At 38.0% G+C, this 14,716-nt stretch overlaps 1 protein-coding gene across 1 annotated transcript in view; it reads right to left on the bottom strand.

Annotated features, from left to right (window-relative positions):
• The window catches only part of METTL24 (methyltransferase like 24), a 171,440-nt gene that overhangs the window by 65,116 nt on the left and 91,608 nt on the right, over positions 1-14,716 (bottom strand). The window contains exon 4 of the mRNA XM_036767909.1: positions 9,982-10,210. Within this exon, the coding sequence (XP_036623804.1) occupies positions 9,982-10,210 (229 nt within the window). The remainder of the gene's footprint in view (positions 1-9,981; positions 10,211-14,716) is intronic.

Below are 14,716 nucleotides of genomic sequence, written 5' to 3'. Positions count from 1 at the left end.
AAAGGAAGATGGCCTGACAATACCAGATCCCAAGCTATATTATAAAGTGGCAATCATCAAAACTATTTGGTACTGGCTAAGAAACATAGTGGTGGATCAGTGGAAGAGATTAGGTACACAAGACACAGCAGTAAATGACTATAGTAATCTACTGTTGGATAAACCCAAGGACTATAGCTTCTTGGATTAGAACTCACTATTTGACAAAAACTGCTGAGAAAACTGGAAAATAGGATGGCAGAAACTAGGTATACACCAACATTTCACAACGTATATCAAGATAAGGTCAAACTGGGTAACATGATTTAGACATAAAGGGTAATACCGTAAACAAGGGAGTAAAGAAACACTAATCACCATTCTCAGAATTTGGTAATATCTACCATTATAACAGCAGGTATTTGCTGCTCAAGAACCTTCATCTTGTTAAAGTAAGGAGGGAATGGAAGTCAAGTTTAGCATCCTCCAACATTCCTGTACACCTAATAATCAGCATCAGGCCAGCCAGTATAATAACCCATTCAAACCAATGCTTGACTGGTCTGACACAAATGGTTCAACTAGTGCAGTGATACTGATGAAGAGAAAAGGTCTCTGCTTTTCACATGTTTGTATGATCCATAACCATTTATGGGTCCTCTGTCCAAAATAGTATTCCATATGGCCCTAGGGGAAGCCACAGTTGAAAGTATACACAGGAGTCTGAACTTGAAACAACAGACAGGAGGAATGGCAAATTAGGCAGTCCTCTCTTGTCTAATTTGATAAACAGGAAGAATTCCAGTTAAGATGCTGCCAATCTCCCTAAGTATAAATCCCCACAAGCTTTACTATACAACTCTGTCATTCAGAATCCATTCTGGTAAATTCATGACAGTCTAGAGAAATGCCCCTCCATCCCAATTATTCAGTTTCTATCAAAATCTCAGTGAAAGGGGAAGCTAGGTGGAGCAATGAGTAGAGCACCTGCCCTGGGGTCAGGAGGACCTGAGTTCAAATTCAGCCTCCAACACTTGACACTTACTAGCTGTGTGACCTTGGGCAAGTCACTTAACTCCAATTGCCCTGCCTTCCCCCCTGCAAAAAAGAAATACGAAAAAAGTCTCAGTGAAATTATTCTTCACCTATAAGGCAGAGAACAACAATCCTGTACCACCAGGGAAAGAAAACAATACTTGGGAAGTTTAACAAAAATGTTTTGAATTACTTTAGTTTCAAAGGTCAACCAAACACTTCATTCAAGTTCTTCCAAAAATCTAAACACTCTGAATTAAGTATGGCATGTGCCATGATGGGATCAGTTAACAAATGTGAATGCACTACGCACGATTTAGACAGATCATAGCTAACATTGAAAATAATGATTCCATATTGACTAAACTGGATTGTTTAGTGTGATGGCAGTCAGTAAACATGGCATGAAGAAAAACAAAAATGATAGATGGTTGTAACATTAGTCCAGGACAAAGCTTCGGGTTCCATATTTCTAATCACATTCTGGGAAAAGTCTCTCAGCTCAGTTACTACAGCAACAGGCAGATATTTAATCATCCCAAATGATGCTGGGTCCAGGTGATTATTATTCCCTGACAGGTTGGGTTTCTGGTTCATAAGTTTCTGTTAATGCAGCAATGAAAGCTCTGTGCATTAGAAACATTTTGATCTATAGTTTGAAGTCTAAAATGTTAAAGAAGCAATGGCAAAATGTTTTGAAATAGCATGCCAAAGGGAAGAAAGTCAAACGCATCACCATTTCAATAGTTAACCAAATAATTATTTTATATTCACTCTATCCCTTCTGTACTTGAAAGCCCAGATAAAGACTGGATTTTATTCAGCAGACGAGAGGGAACCATTGAAGATTTTTTAAAAATTTTCTAATTACATTCCATGTTTTTATGTTTAAGATTTGTAGTTTAAAAAGATAACCCAGGAAATGGTAGGAAGCATAGACTGGAGGGGCCAGAAACCAAAGGAAAGGAGACCAGTTAGTAGGCTAGTGTAATAATCTAGGCAAAAAATGATTGAAGGCCTGGACTGGGGTAGTAGCAGTAGAAATGGTGGAAGAAGGAAGTGGAGACAAAATATATTGTAATTGTCCTAGAAATGCCTTTGTTCCTTTAACTTCTACCCATATTTTTACATAAATTACTCATCACTAAACACCTAGCTGGATCTAAAGGGAAAGGTAAGAGGGGGAAAGCCTATGAAAAAAAACTAGATTTATTTTGGGGGAAAAAAAGTGATGGAAAAGCTTTTGTTTTCCACTATCACTGTTAGTCTAGGTTAGTCAAACCAACAAGGAAAATTCCTGAGAGAAAAGAAAGTTTACTTTCTACTTGCTTTCCCTGAAAGAATCCATTTCCTGTTCATTAGTGTTTATACACATGTTAGAAAAATGAAAACAAACATTGCTAGCTGCAGGCCACAAAACAAATTTCCCCTTTTATCTAGCCCCAAGACAACTCCTAGTGAAATGCTCCTACAGAGGGATTCATTCTATGGCAGGGACTTAAAGTGGTACTGACATATTTCTAAAGACCCTCAGTATCTTTAAACTTCCTTAAGAGGAAATTAGCAGTCAGGAGCCAACACAGACCTGCCAAATCTCCACTAAGGTACTGTCACTATTAATGCTTTAGGAGAAGCAATTGACCTCTGGAATGTAAACAATCCCTTTAACACAGTGTTCTTCATTCCAAGTATGATCATAAGTTTTTCTGAAGTTTCACAAACAGGGTTTTCTTAAGGATTCACTGTTCTTTTTGAGAATAAAGATTAGACTACATTGTAACTCCCCACGAGTTAAGCATACAAGCCAGATTATGAGTGGGGATTAGTCACAGTGTGATTTAGCTAACCATATCACAGAGTGTATATACGGTGTGATGTCTAAATATATGGAGATGCATCTCATCGGTGGCATGATTAGATATGATGTGAGGACTGGTCTGTCTCTGGGATGAGTAGAAAAAGGGTTGGGTTGGCAGTGGGGAAGAGAGGCAAATGGGATCTAGGACCAAGAGGCTGGGCAATCTCTCCACTGATCTTCAAGAGGATTATCAGGCTAGAATTGTATCTCTCTGCCTTCCCTCAAATACCTCTGGTCTAGGATTAGGAATCTGGGTTCATAAGGAAAGCCACTTCCCTAATCCGTCTCAAAGGGGGAGAGTAATCCTTAGTTTACCCTTACCAGCTTAGCTTTTTCCTGATCAAATGCTAGTTACCCAAAAGGCCATCATGAAGAGCAAATAACAGGTAAACCTGTTTACCCAAATCAAACAGAAAATAGAAATTGGAGTTAGATTAGAATATAACAAAGCATTCATAAAACTAAATGGACTCTTAAGCTGGGAGTATGATAAGATCTCAGGAGAGAAAAAAATAATCTCACCCAAGAGAAGACCATAGAACTGCAAATACTAAAGGTCAGGAGACATGATGGGGCCAGTATCCTACACATGTGTGCCACTCTGGGGCTTCCAATGGCCATCTCTGTCTCTCAAGTGCCTCCCCCATGATGCTCTCTTGAAATTTCTCTGCAACCATCTGAGATAGGTCCCTCGCAGCAGGTACAGAGAGCATCATATTCAACATTCTCCCAACCAACCGAAAGTCATATTTCTCTATGGATAAGCAACACATAGCACAGGGCTGTCCCTCTTTTACCTCACCTGTGTGGGAATGGATGCTATAAAGATACTCATAATAACAGATAACATTTATACAGCACTTGAAGGTTTGCAAATGCTTTACACATTATCTCATTTGATCCTCACAACAACCTTTGCTAAGTAGATACTGTTATGAATCTCATTTTACAGAAAAGGAAACTGAGTCTCACAGAGGTGGACTGACTTACCTAGAGGCATATAGCTAGTTAAGTATATCTGAGGCTATCCACCACTCCTCCTAGCTGACTGATCGTTCATTCTCTGAGGTTATAGAGGGAAACCATGCAGTGTAGTATAAAGAACACTCCAATAGCAATCTGGAGAAATGAGTTTGAGTCCTAGGTATACCACTACTGGCTGTGTGACCTTGGGTAAGGCATGTCACTTCTCTGGACCTCAGTATCCTCATCTGTCAAATGTATTTCCTTATATGTGTATTGGTTGTTTCCCTTGATAAAGCAAGCTCCTCGCGGTCAGGGTCTGTTTCACTTTTACAGTTATAGTAGTGTCTGATTAAGAAAACTAATGAACTAATAAATAAAACTAAGAGCTGGTTCTGAAGTTTCACAAACAGGGTTTTCTTACGGATTCACTGTTCTTTTTTAGAATAAAGATTAGATTACATTATAACTCCCCATGAGTTAAGCATACAAGCCAGATTATGGGTGGGGATTAGTCACAATGTGATTTAGCTAACCATATCGCAGAGTGTAGATATGGTGTGGTGTCTAAATATATGGAGATGCATCTCATCAGGCATAATTAGATATGATCTGAGGACTGGTCTGTCTTTGTGGTGAGTAGAAAAGCTCCTTGAAGTCAGGATCTGTTTCACTTTTGTAGTTATAGTAGTGTCTGTTTAAAAAAACTATTGAACTAATGAATAAAACTAAGAGTTGGTTTTATGGAAAAAATAAAACAATACATAAACCATCGGTTAATTTGGTTAAAAAAAGAAAGAAATTATAGTAGTGTCTGGCATATAGCAATTGAAAATGTATGCTTTGTTGGTTAGTTGATTCAATAGATGGTCTGTGACCTTTTTTTTTAAAAGAAATATATTCTGATATCTATTTCAACATAACTGATTTCTTTTGTAATCCTATGAATTTTACTTTCTGCATTTAAAAACATTATTTTGAGAAGGAGCCCTGTTGGCTTCCTCAGACTGCCAAAGTGATCTATGACACAAAAAAGGCTAAGAACCCTTGGACTAGTATATCTGTAAGGCCCTTTTCGGGTCTGGTACTCTATGAGTCTTCTGCTGTTGCTAAGCTGTTCAGTCATGTCAGACTCTTAGTGACTTCTTGGACCATCCTATCCATGGGGTTTTCCTGGCAAAGATGCTAGAGGTTTGCCATGTCCTTCACCAATGATTAAAACAAACAGAGATTAAGTGACTTGCCCAGGGTTACACCGCTAGTGTCTGAGGCCAGACTTGAACTCTGGTCTTCCTGATTCCAGGGCCAGCACTCTATCCATTGGGTCAGGATTAGATTCTTCAGAGTGATGGAAAGGGACAAAGTGTGGGCATCATCCAAGAATCCATGCTAGACTCTCTTCTCTATATATACAGTATTCTTTCCTTTGGTAATCTCATAAGATCCCATGAGCACAATTATTATTGCTATATAGATGCCTCCCATAATATCTATATATCCAGTGGTCTCCCAGACTGCAATTCCCTAATACCAACTGCCTACTAGACATCTCCATCTGGATATCTGGGAGGCATATCAAACTCAACATTTCCGAAAGGGAACTCATTAAATTTCACTAAAACCCAACCTTCTTTCAAACTGTCCAGTTTCTGTTAAGGGTGCTCAGTTACTCAGATGTATGACCAGGGAATCGTACTTGATTCCCTCTTCCTCAATGCCCACATGCAGACCATTGCCTCTTTGTCAACCCTACTTCCACTATGCATTGTAGCCCTACTTTATTTTCAAGCAGTCTGTTCATCACCTGCCTATGCTGTTGTAATAGCTTCTCAGTTTGTCACCCTGTATCCAGTTTCCAATCCATCCTCTACACAGCTGCCAAATTCATTTTCTTAAAACACAGACTTGGCCATGTCACTCACCTACTCAAAAATTTTCAATGGTTCCCTATTATCTCTAGGATAAAATAAAATATTCTCAGCCTGGCATTTAAATTACTCTGCTGTCTGGATGCTACTTCTCTACAAGTCATTTAACTTGAATAACCAATATTCCATCTCTTACCTCCAAACCTTTGTTATCTCCCACAAGTCTGGAATATCCTCTCTGGTCCCTTCTGTCTTGTAAAATCCTTCAAAAGCAGAGATCACAAGCTACCTCCTCCTACACAGGGATTTTCTTCATCTCTTCCTTCTCTCTCCCCAGTTATTAATATTCTTTCCTTCATGAAATTAATGTATACTACTTTGAATATACTTTCTGGTTATCTCCTTGTGTAGTTGTTATTGCCACCCAGTAGAATGTAAGCTCTTTGAGGGTAAAGGTGGTTTCATTTTTATTTTTGTATCTCCAGCACCTAGTACAGTGCTTTGCACAAAGTAGATACCTAACAAATGTTTGTTCAAAGAAATTTAATTCAAATCAAAAGAAAACCACTGAACATCATTTTAAATACTTCAACTTCCAAACCTTTTATCAAAGCTACAAAGAGAGTCAATAATTCATAGGATTACAAAAGAAATCAATTATATTGAAACTGTGCATAGCCTTTGATCCAGCAATACCACTATTAGGTCTGTATCCCAAAGAGATCACAAAAAAGGGAAAAGGACCTACATGTACAAAAATATTTATATCAACTCTTTTTGTGGTGGCCAAGAATTGGAAATTGAGGGGATACCCATCAGCTGGGAGATGGCTGAACAAGTTGTGGTATACGAACGTAATTGAATACTATTGTGCTATAAGAAATAATGAGCAGGCAGATTTTAGAAAAACCTGGAAAGACTTACATGAACTGATGCTGAGTGAAGCGAGCAGAGCCAAGAGAATATTGTACACAGTAACAGCAACATTGTTCAATGACCAACTTTGATAGCTTTAGCTCTTCTCAGCAATATAATGATCTAAGACAATTCCAAAAGACCCATGATGGAAAATGCTATCCACATCCAGAGAAAGGACTATGGAGTCTGAATGCAGATCAAAGCATACTATTTTCTCTTTTTTGTTTTTTCTTTCTTGTAATTTTTTCCTTTTGTTCTGATTCTTCTTTCACAACATGATTAATGTGGAAATATGTTTAATATGATTGTACATTTATAGCCTGTATCAGATTGCTCGCCATCTTGGGGCCAGGGAGGGAGAAAAAAAATTTGGAACTCAAAATCTTATAAAAGTGAAAGTTGAAAACTCTCTTTACATGTAATTGGGAAAAAAATTACTATTAAGTGGGGAAAAACAGGTTTGCATCCTACATTTTCTGCTTACTTCTGAAAAAGGGATAATGAACAAAGAATAAAGCCAAAATGAAGGTATTAGAGGGAGAAGGGCAAGATATTGGGTGTCACACAGAACCACTAATCAATCCCTGATTCACCTAGGGTGGAATGTAGTAGACAATTTAATAATCAATGATATAAAATGAGGCAACAAATAGCAAAAATGAGATGTGAATGATTTCCCTAACTTCTCTGCCAAAATCTTATAAAATATATGATGGATTCAATGCCTTTGCTAAAAAGCTTGAGTATATTGCTTTGAGAGAGACTAATAACTGCAAACATCCTTTTTCAATCACATTTAGTTGTTAACAAGATTCAACTTTTTAGGAATCTGTAATACCATCAATGTGGCTACTTTTTCCACATATGCAGATCTAAACGCCACTTTACTTTTAGTTGATAATATTTAACAGTTTTGTGACCAATAAGTTATCATGCTAGTTAGGCTGGTCCTCAACAGATATATATCACCATGCCCATATGAAAAGCTTTTCCAGCTTGGTGAAACCTCCCAGAGCCTTCCCTCCCCACACATAGTCTTTAAGGAGCTCAGCGTCACCTCCATGTCCTAATGAGGCCCCAACATAGGACTTGAGTGGGGAACATGACAAAAACTAGTATTTAAGCACTCTAAAAGAGCAGAACAGATCCTTGAAAACTGGTCTGGAAATAGTTCCAGCTGTCTTAAAAGAGAAGTATTTAAGAAAACAAAAGGATGAGAAAACAGAGAAGCACTAATAAAAGCAGGGAGCCTGAAACCCAAACAATTTAAACACTTGCTCTCACATATGCCACCTCTCTCATGGATAAACGCTCATTTAACAAAGGAAGCACGTATCATGCTATGTTCTAAATTCCATGAAATCTCTGCCCTGGAGTGACCGGACTGTGCCAAGAAAAGACTAGAAATGAGTCGCAAAGCTACTGTTGTCAGGGGAATGAATTTCCATGGTCTCTGCCTACAGAAGACAATAGCCTACACCAATTATTTTCAAAAAAATAAAGTACAAGGGCTAGATGGATTTATTTTTCCATCATCCATCCAAAAGAAAACATTTACAAGGATTAGACAGGTTCTGTGTATCACTATGTAAACTTTGCCTCACACGGTATATGCATTGTATCAATCAACCCCTGACATATTTCCTTCACTTCAAAAACATAGAAACCTCAAATTGACTATATCCCAACACAGAAGCCAACTATCACAAGGTGTGAAATTAAGTATGATGGTGTAACAACAATGCTTCTTGCAGCTACTGTGGCTGTGTAAGGCCAATAACACCAGCAAACAGGAGGGCTACTAGCACAGGTTCTTTGATCTGCTTTTCTAAGGAAAGCAACTTTAAGGGGTTAACAATCTCACTTTAATTAAACATATATATATATATATATATATATATCTCATTCACTTAGTTCAGGGGAAAAAGTCAGCACCCTGAACTTTCAGAGGCAATACAAACAGAAATTACAAACAGGAATCACGAGCAGAGAGAATAACAGAAACAAACAGACAGGTTTCCATCTGTCTGACCAAATTACAATACATAGTTACCAGAGAGAGAAGCACCAATATCTGGGTTTTCAAAGGGGGAGACTCTTAATGGCTACCCAGAGTCTTGTCTGGCCCACATGACCACTCTTCCAATAAGTGAAACCCCCAAAAGCAAAATGCCCACCTCAGAGTACATATACCCTGTTTAGGGCCCTGGGGCTTAGTGCCTGCTTAGCAAAAGGGTGTGGGACTCTTGAGTCAAACAAAGGACTCAATCAAAGGCATTTCATTGCCTTAGTGCTGAGAAGCACTCCAGAACAAAAGACAACATTTGCCATTACATTTGAAAGGCAAGACTCATATCAAAGGTACTTGACTGCCTTAGTGCTGAGAAGCACTCCTAAAGAAAAATCAAAGGCAAAAAGTCCCACCCTGCTTGCAATCACAGATGGCAGAAAAAAAACAAATACAGAAACTGATATATGTGTCTTATCTGCCTGTAAAATTTAGGTTAAAAGGTTAACTGAAATGTTTGGTTTTTTACCTGTGCCAAAACTATTGCTCTGGAGTCTTCTTCCAACACCCTAGGCACCACAAGATACCACTTAAGCCAGAAACAACCCATTCTGTGGCAAAAGTCCTCTTCATATTTGCTACACCTGAAATGTTGTATGGGTAAGTGAGGAAAAGTAAATGGGTACTGGTTGGACTAGTGGGCCACTTGAGGTTCCTTCCAACCTTGATCAGAACAGGACCCATGGGTGGTACAAGTGTGTATAGCACTGGGGCCAGAGTCAGAAAGACCTGAGTTCAAATCCAGCCTTAGACACTAGCTGTGTGATCTTAGGCAAATCACTTAACCTGTCTGCCTCAGTTTTCCCAACTATAAAAGGGGAATAATGATAGTATATTCCTCACAGAGTTGTTGTGAGGATTAAATGAGGTAATATTTGCTAAGTACTTAGAATAATGCCAGGTATATAGTAGGCTCTTAATAAATGCTTGTTTCCTTCCTTCCTCAGAGAGGCAAAAGGGTTTGCCTAAGGTCATATAGCTAGTTGTTATCAGAAGCAAAATTGAAATCTCAGTCTTGACTTCAAGTCCGACACTCTAAGGTGCCATGCAGTCACACATTTAGAACTGCGACTCTGGAGAACTACATAATTCTTTCAAAGACTTATGGTTTGTTTTCCTTTTTTAAAAAAATCTTATATACTAGTAGATACCATACATACACATTCTTGGGTTTCCTGGGAGAAGAAGCTAAAAGAGTGAGACATTTCTCCCAAAATACGCCTGCTAACTTCATGTCATGATTGATTCTGACTCAAAAGATGCCACTATAAAATTAAGTGCTGAATTCTGACCTTGTTGTGTCCAAACTCATTCAAGATGGTTCCCAGTTTTTTCGTGTTGCTGCGCAGTTTGTGAACAGCAATGGCTGGATGGGGATCCCTCCAATCAATGGACAGGCGATGAAACCAAAGGTGTTGACTCTCCTGCACATGAGCTGATTTAATACTAGGATCAAAACGGTGCACTTCGCATCCATCACTGGCCATGTTCAATTCAAAGTGAGTATCTTCATTTCCCAGTCTATTTTTTTAAAAGGAAGGAAAAGTTTTTAAAATTATAAATATAACTATAAATAAAAGACCATTATTCCTTTTTCATAATAAAAATTTATTGAATTTAATTTTTACAAGTATTTTTAAATTAATCTCTCTCCTACTATTATCCCAATTGAACAATTTCTTAAAAAACCCTCAATACATATCTACATAGTCTGGCAAAATAAATCCCCACATCAGCCATGAACAAAAATACATGTCTCTTTCTGCATTTTAAATTCATCACTTCTGTTAGGAGGTGGGTGGCATGTTTCATCTTTATTCCCTTGGACTAATGGTTTGTCATAGCATGAATCAGAGTTCTAAAGACTTGCAAAGTTTTTTTGTTGCTAAGAAGATTGTTCTTAAAAGAAGTCTTTAAAAGATTTCCTCAACAGATACTGAGAATATTCTAGGCAGCAATAACTCCTCCTACCAGAAAAACAGACAGGTCCCAATTAGTGCGAATAATGAATCCCTGGAAGTGGTTGTATTATTTGAATTCATATTGTATACTTCCATTAGGCTGGAACAAGTTACCACATATAATACATTTGTCACTTTAAATAGCAGGAATTCAAATACATGCAACCATTTCATGGGACTCATTGACTCAATTAACCAGAGACCTGGTTGTATTTTATAGATGAACTGGTGAGTCCCAAAGCCTTTATGTAGAATGTTAGACTACAGCTTGGTGTAAGGGAAAAAGCATAAGTCTCGTAATAAGTCTTCTTGTCCCAGCTCTGCCACTAACTGGGAGAGCATGTGTGAGTCACTCAATCTCTCAAGGCTATTTCTATAAAATGGAATAAAACTAAATGACCTGCAAGGCTCTATGAGACCATGGCATCTGGCTCTACCAGGCTGACTGGGACGGTGGGTGTTTTCTTGGAAAGTGAGTATGTGACAGTAAAACATGTACCTACAGAAATTAGGAATGTTCATGCAAAGTATGTTCAAATGTGAGAGTGTGTGTGTGTGTGTATGTGTGTGTGTGTGTGTGTGTGTGTGTGTGTGTGTGTTGTGTATCTCCTTGAATGCATATTCAATTGCATTCAAGGAGCAAAAGAGATACTCATATAAATCCAGGGATGGGGTTGGGAAAGCATCGTCAATGAACATTTATTTAGTACTTACTAGGTACGCTGCAACGTAAGGCAGCACATTTGTATATCATAAGCAAATTAACATTCCATGAATTTGCAATTCCCACAAGAATCTTCTACCCTTATTAGGATAAAGATTCGGGACTCTATTCACTATAAAATTTGGCCTAATGGATAGAGTGCTGGCCTTGGAGTCAAGAAGACCAAAGTTTTAATCCTTGCTTCAGATACGTACTAGATCGGTAACCCTGGCCAAGTTGCTTAACACCTGTGAGCCTACATTTCGTCATCTTTAAAATGGGTATTGTAATAATACCACCCACTTCATTGTGTTGTTATGAGAATTAATAAAATAATTAATGTAAAGTGCTTTAAAAAAATCTTAGAGAACTATGTAAATGCTAGCTGTTACTTTTATTGCCATCACTATAATTAATTCAAATAACATTTTGAGTGAAGTACAAAAATACGCAATTAACCAGGAAAGTGCAACAAAATTTTATCATCATAATTTATGAGCTCTCTACTCAAAGCACTATAACTAGATAGGATTCAGGAAAATTCTAAAATTTATGTAGACAAGGGCATGAATCAAAATATAAGCCAGTTTAACAAAAATATATTACTCTGGATTCTACTAATTCAAAACTTGTAACAGTTTAAATTCATGCAAATAAAGCGCTGTTTTAAATCAATTAGATAAGACCTCGAAATTATTTACGTGGCTTTGTTTAATTAAGGCAAGTCTTCAGCATTCTTTCTTCCCCTTCATTTTTAGCATCCCAATTCTGTTATCTCTACCTGTTGTTTATCTGCTTTCCACTTCCCAACCATCTTCTCCAATTTTACCCAACCAGAACTTCAGCCTCTGTGAGGTCTTCTGCTTCATCTTTACCTCTTCCTGATCCTGCCAAGTTCTAGCATTCTCCTTATAGTCTGTACTTGGCATATAGTAGATGCTTAATAAATGCCTTTTGATTGTTGGCTGGCTGATTAATTCCTATCCTGTTCCTACGCCTTACTTCTATGATGTCCAGTACTGCCATTACTACCATTTACTGTCTTTCATAGCCCTGGTGATGGAAAGCCCTTATGCTCATCATACATCCCTTTCATTCTATCTTCCAGTGAAAGTAGCAGACAAATACAGATACCTGCAACCATAAGGTGGCTGGCTGCTGGCCACATACACATAATAAAGTCAAAAACGTGGCCCAGCAATAAGAAGACAAAGATTTTGCCCTCTCCACCTAACTTTGGTATTTGCTCAGATGCATTTGCATGGAAAGACTCAAAGGATTTTGAGGCCCTGGAAAAAAACCACAGTGACTTAAAAACATATAGTTTTATGGGATTTCTTTGGCAGAATCCCCTGAAATGATTTGGGAAACATAGGCTCTCCATAAGTAAATTAAATAAGAATTGAGGACTTTCTAACCCTAAGTCAAATAAAGGCACGGAGCAAGAATATGTTTCCTACTTGAATAAGAAAGTTCAAAAATCAGACTTAGTCTTGCCCCCAGGGGAACTCTGCCTATGGCTCAGCACCACAGCTAGCTACAACTAAAAAGCTGTTAGTCTACTGTGATTTCTATGTGCCACACTCTAATAGAAAGAAACAAAGTTGACTGGCATGTGCCCTAAGGATATGAAGTCCGAAATTGGTAGTAGAGAAAAAATTTGCAATCACAAGACTAGCAGAGCTCACAATCTAATAGAACTTATATGGGACTAGCAGGGAACAATATCTATGTACCCCTCAGAGATGAAATGCTTGCCAGAAACTTGCACAAGAAACCAGTGGAGAGTAAGCCTAGTAGAAATAGCCCTATAACATTACCAGAAGATAATGACAATTCTAGAGTATTGGATTTGGAGAGGAGTTGCTCTGATCATGTGTTCCCTACATGGGGACCTTTCAGCACAAGTTTCTTAGGCATATCCATTCTTCCCAATAATGGTCTGCATATTTGTGAATTGCTACTCTTTTTTTCACTGTACTATTTCATTAAATGGATGTTTTTGCTTTGAATGAATTGTTCCCATCTGGGTTATTGGTAAACACATAATGGGGGACTGTAAAGTAAGCCATCAGTACATTTTATTCTTTTTTTTTTTTTAGTGGATATAGGCCTACAGAGTACCGTGAATCTCAGATAATTTTGCTGAGGGCCTCAGGGGCAAGGTACCCAGGTGCCACAAAGTTATAGCAGAAGCCAGAAATGATGAACCAAAGAGTGAGTTGTCAGTAATAGATTGCTCCACTCATAGGAAATTTTGGAATGCACCTGGCCTATGTCTGTGTGTGTGTTAGAATATGCTGAATCTAGATAAACAAAGCATTCCTGTTGCAAAGCATTCTCTCAGGCATAGAAATGTTGCAGCTTTATTTGAAACATCACTTTAAAATCATTCTTAGTAAGGGATTTGTATGTGTTTCTTATGGGATAAAATGTTTGGTATAATTTCTTCTGTGGATTGTCAAAATCTTAAACTAATAAAAGTAGAAACTACTATATAATTAGTAACTTTTTAAATCAAGATCTCAAGAAATGAAGGATTCCTTTAATATTTCATCAACTTCCAAGTCTACAAATTCTTACTGTATGAATGAGTATTATGCATATAGTGGGGGAGGGGAGAGAAAAGCAAGCATTTATTAAGTGTCTACTATGTGCCAGGCACTGTTAGGTGCTTTACAAATATTATCTCATTTGTTCTCATATGATAAATTATTAAGTACTGATTTTTTACTATGGTATAAATTATGGCAGGCTCTTGGCCAAAGATGGCTACAGCTAACCAGACATTTATTGTTTAGTCACTTTTCAGTCATGTCCCACTCTTCATGAACTTGGAGTTTTTGTAGCAAAGATACTGGAGTGGTTTCCCTTTTTTTCCCAGCTCAGTTTTTCAGATGAGGAAACTGAGGCAAACACAGTTAAGTGACTTGCCCAAAGTCACACAGCCAGTAAGAATCTGAGACCAGATTTGAACTCAGATCTTCTTGACTCCAGGCCTGGCACTCTATCAACTGCACCACCTAGCTGCCCCTTTAGTGCTTTGACTAGAAATCACCAACAGAAGAGTTTGATGGGACTCCAAGGACTGTCAGAGCTCTGAACATAGGCACACAATGGGAAGTGGAAACCAATGGAAATAAAACTTGGAAAATGAGGTCAAGTAGGGCCTGAGTACTATATTCAAGACTGTACTGCTTTGAAACAAATCCTAAATCAAGAACTGAAGCTGGAGATATGAGTAGAAAAAAAAGGCACTAAACACTGCAGGAATATATGAGTCAGGAGCTGCCCAAGAAGAAAACTCAGAAGAAAAAAAAACTGCAACAAATATAAGCTGAGTCCTATGGGGGAAAAACAGCT

The sequence above is a fragment of the Trichosurus vulpecula genome, chromosome 7 (assembly GCF_011100635.1).
Source record: "Trichosurus vulpecula isolate mTriVul1 chromosome 7, mTriVul1.pri, whole genome shotgun sequence".
NCBI classification, from domain to species: Eukaryota; Metazoa; Chordata; class Mammalia; order Diprotodontia; family Phalangeridae; genus Trichosurus; species Trichosurus vulpecula.
Note: the sequence above shows the minus strand (reverse complement) of the source record. Positions and strands in the feature narration are given on the sequence as shown.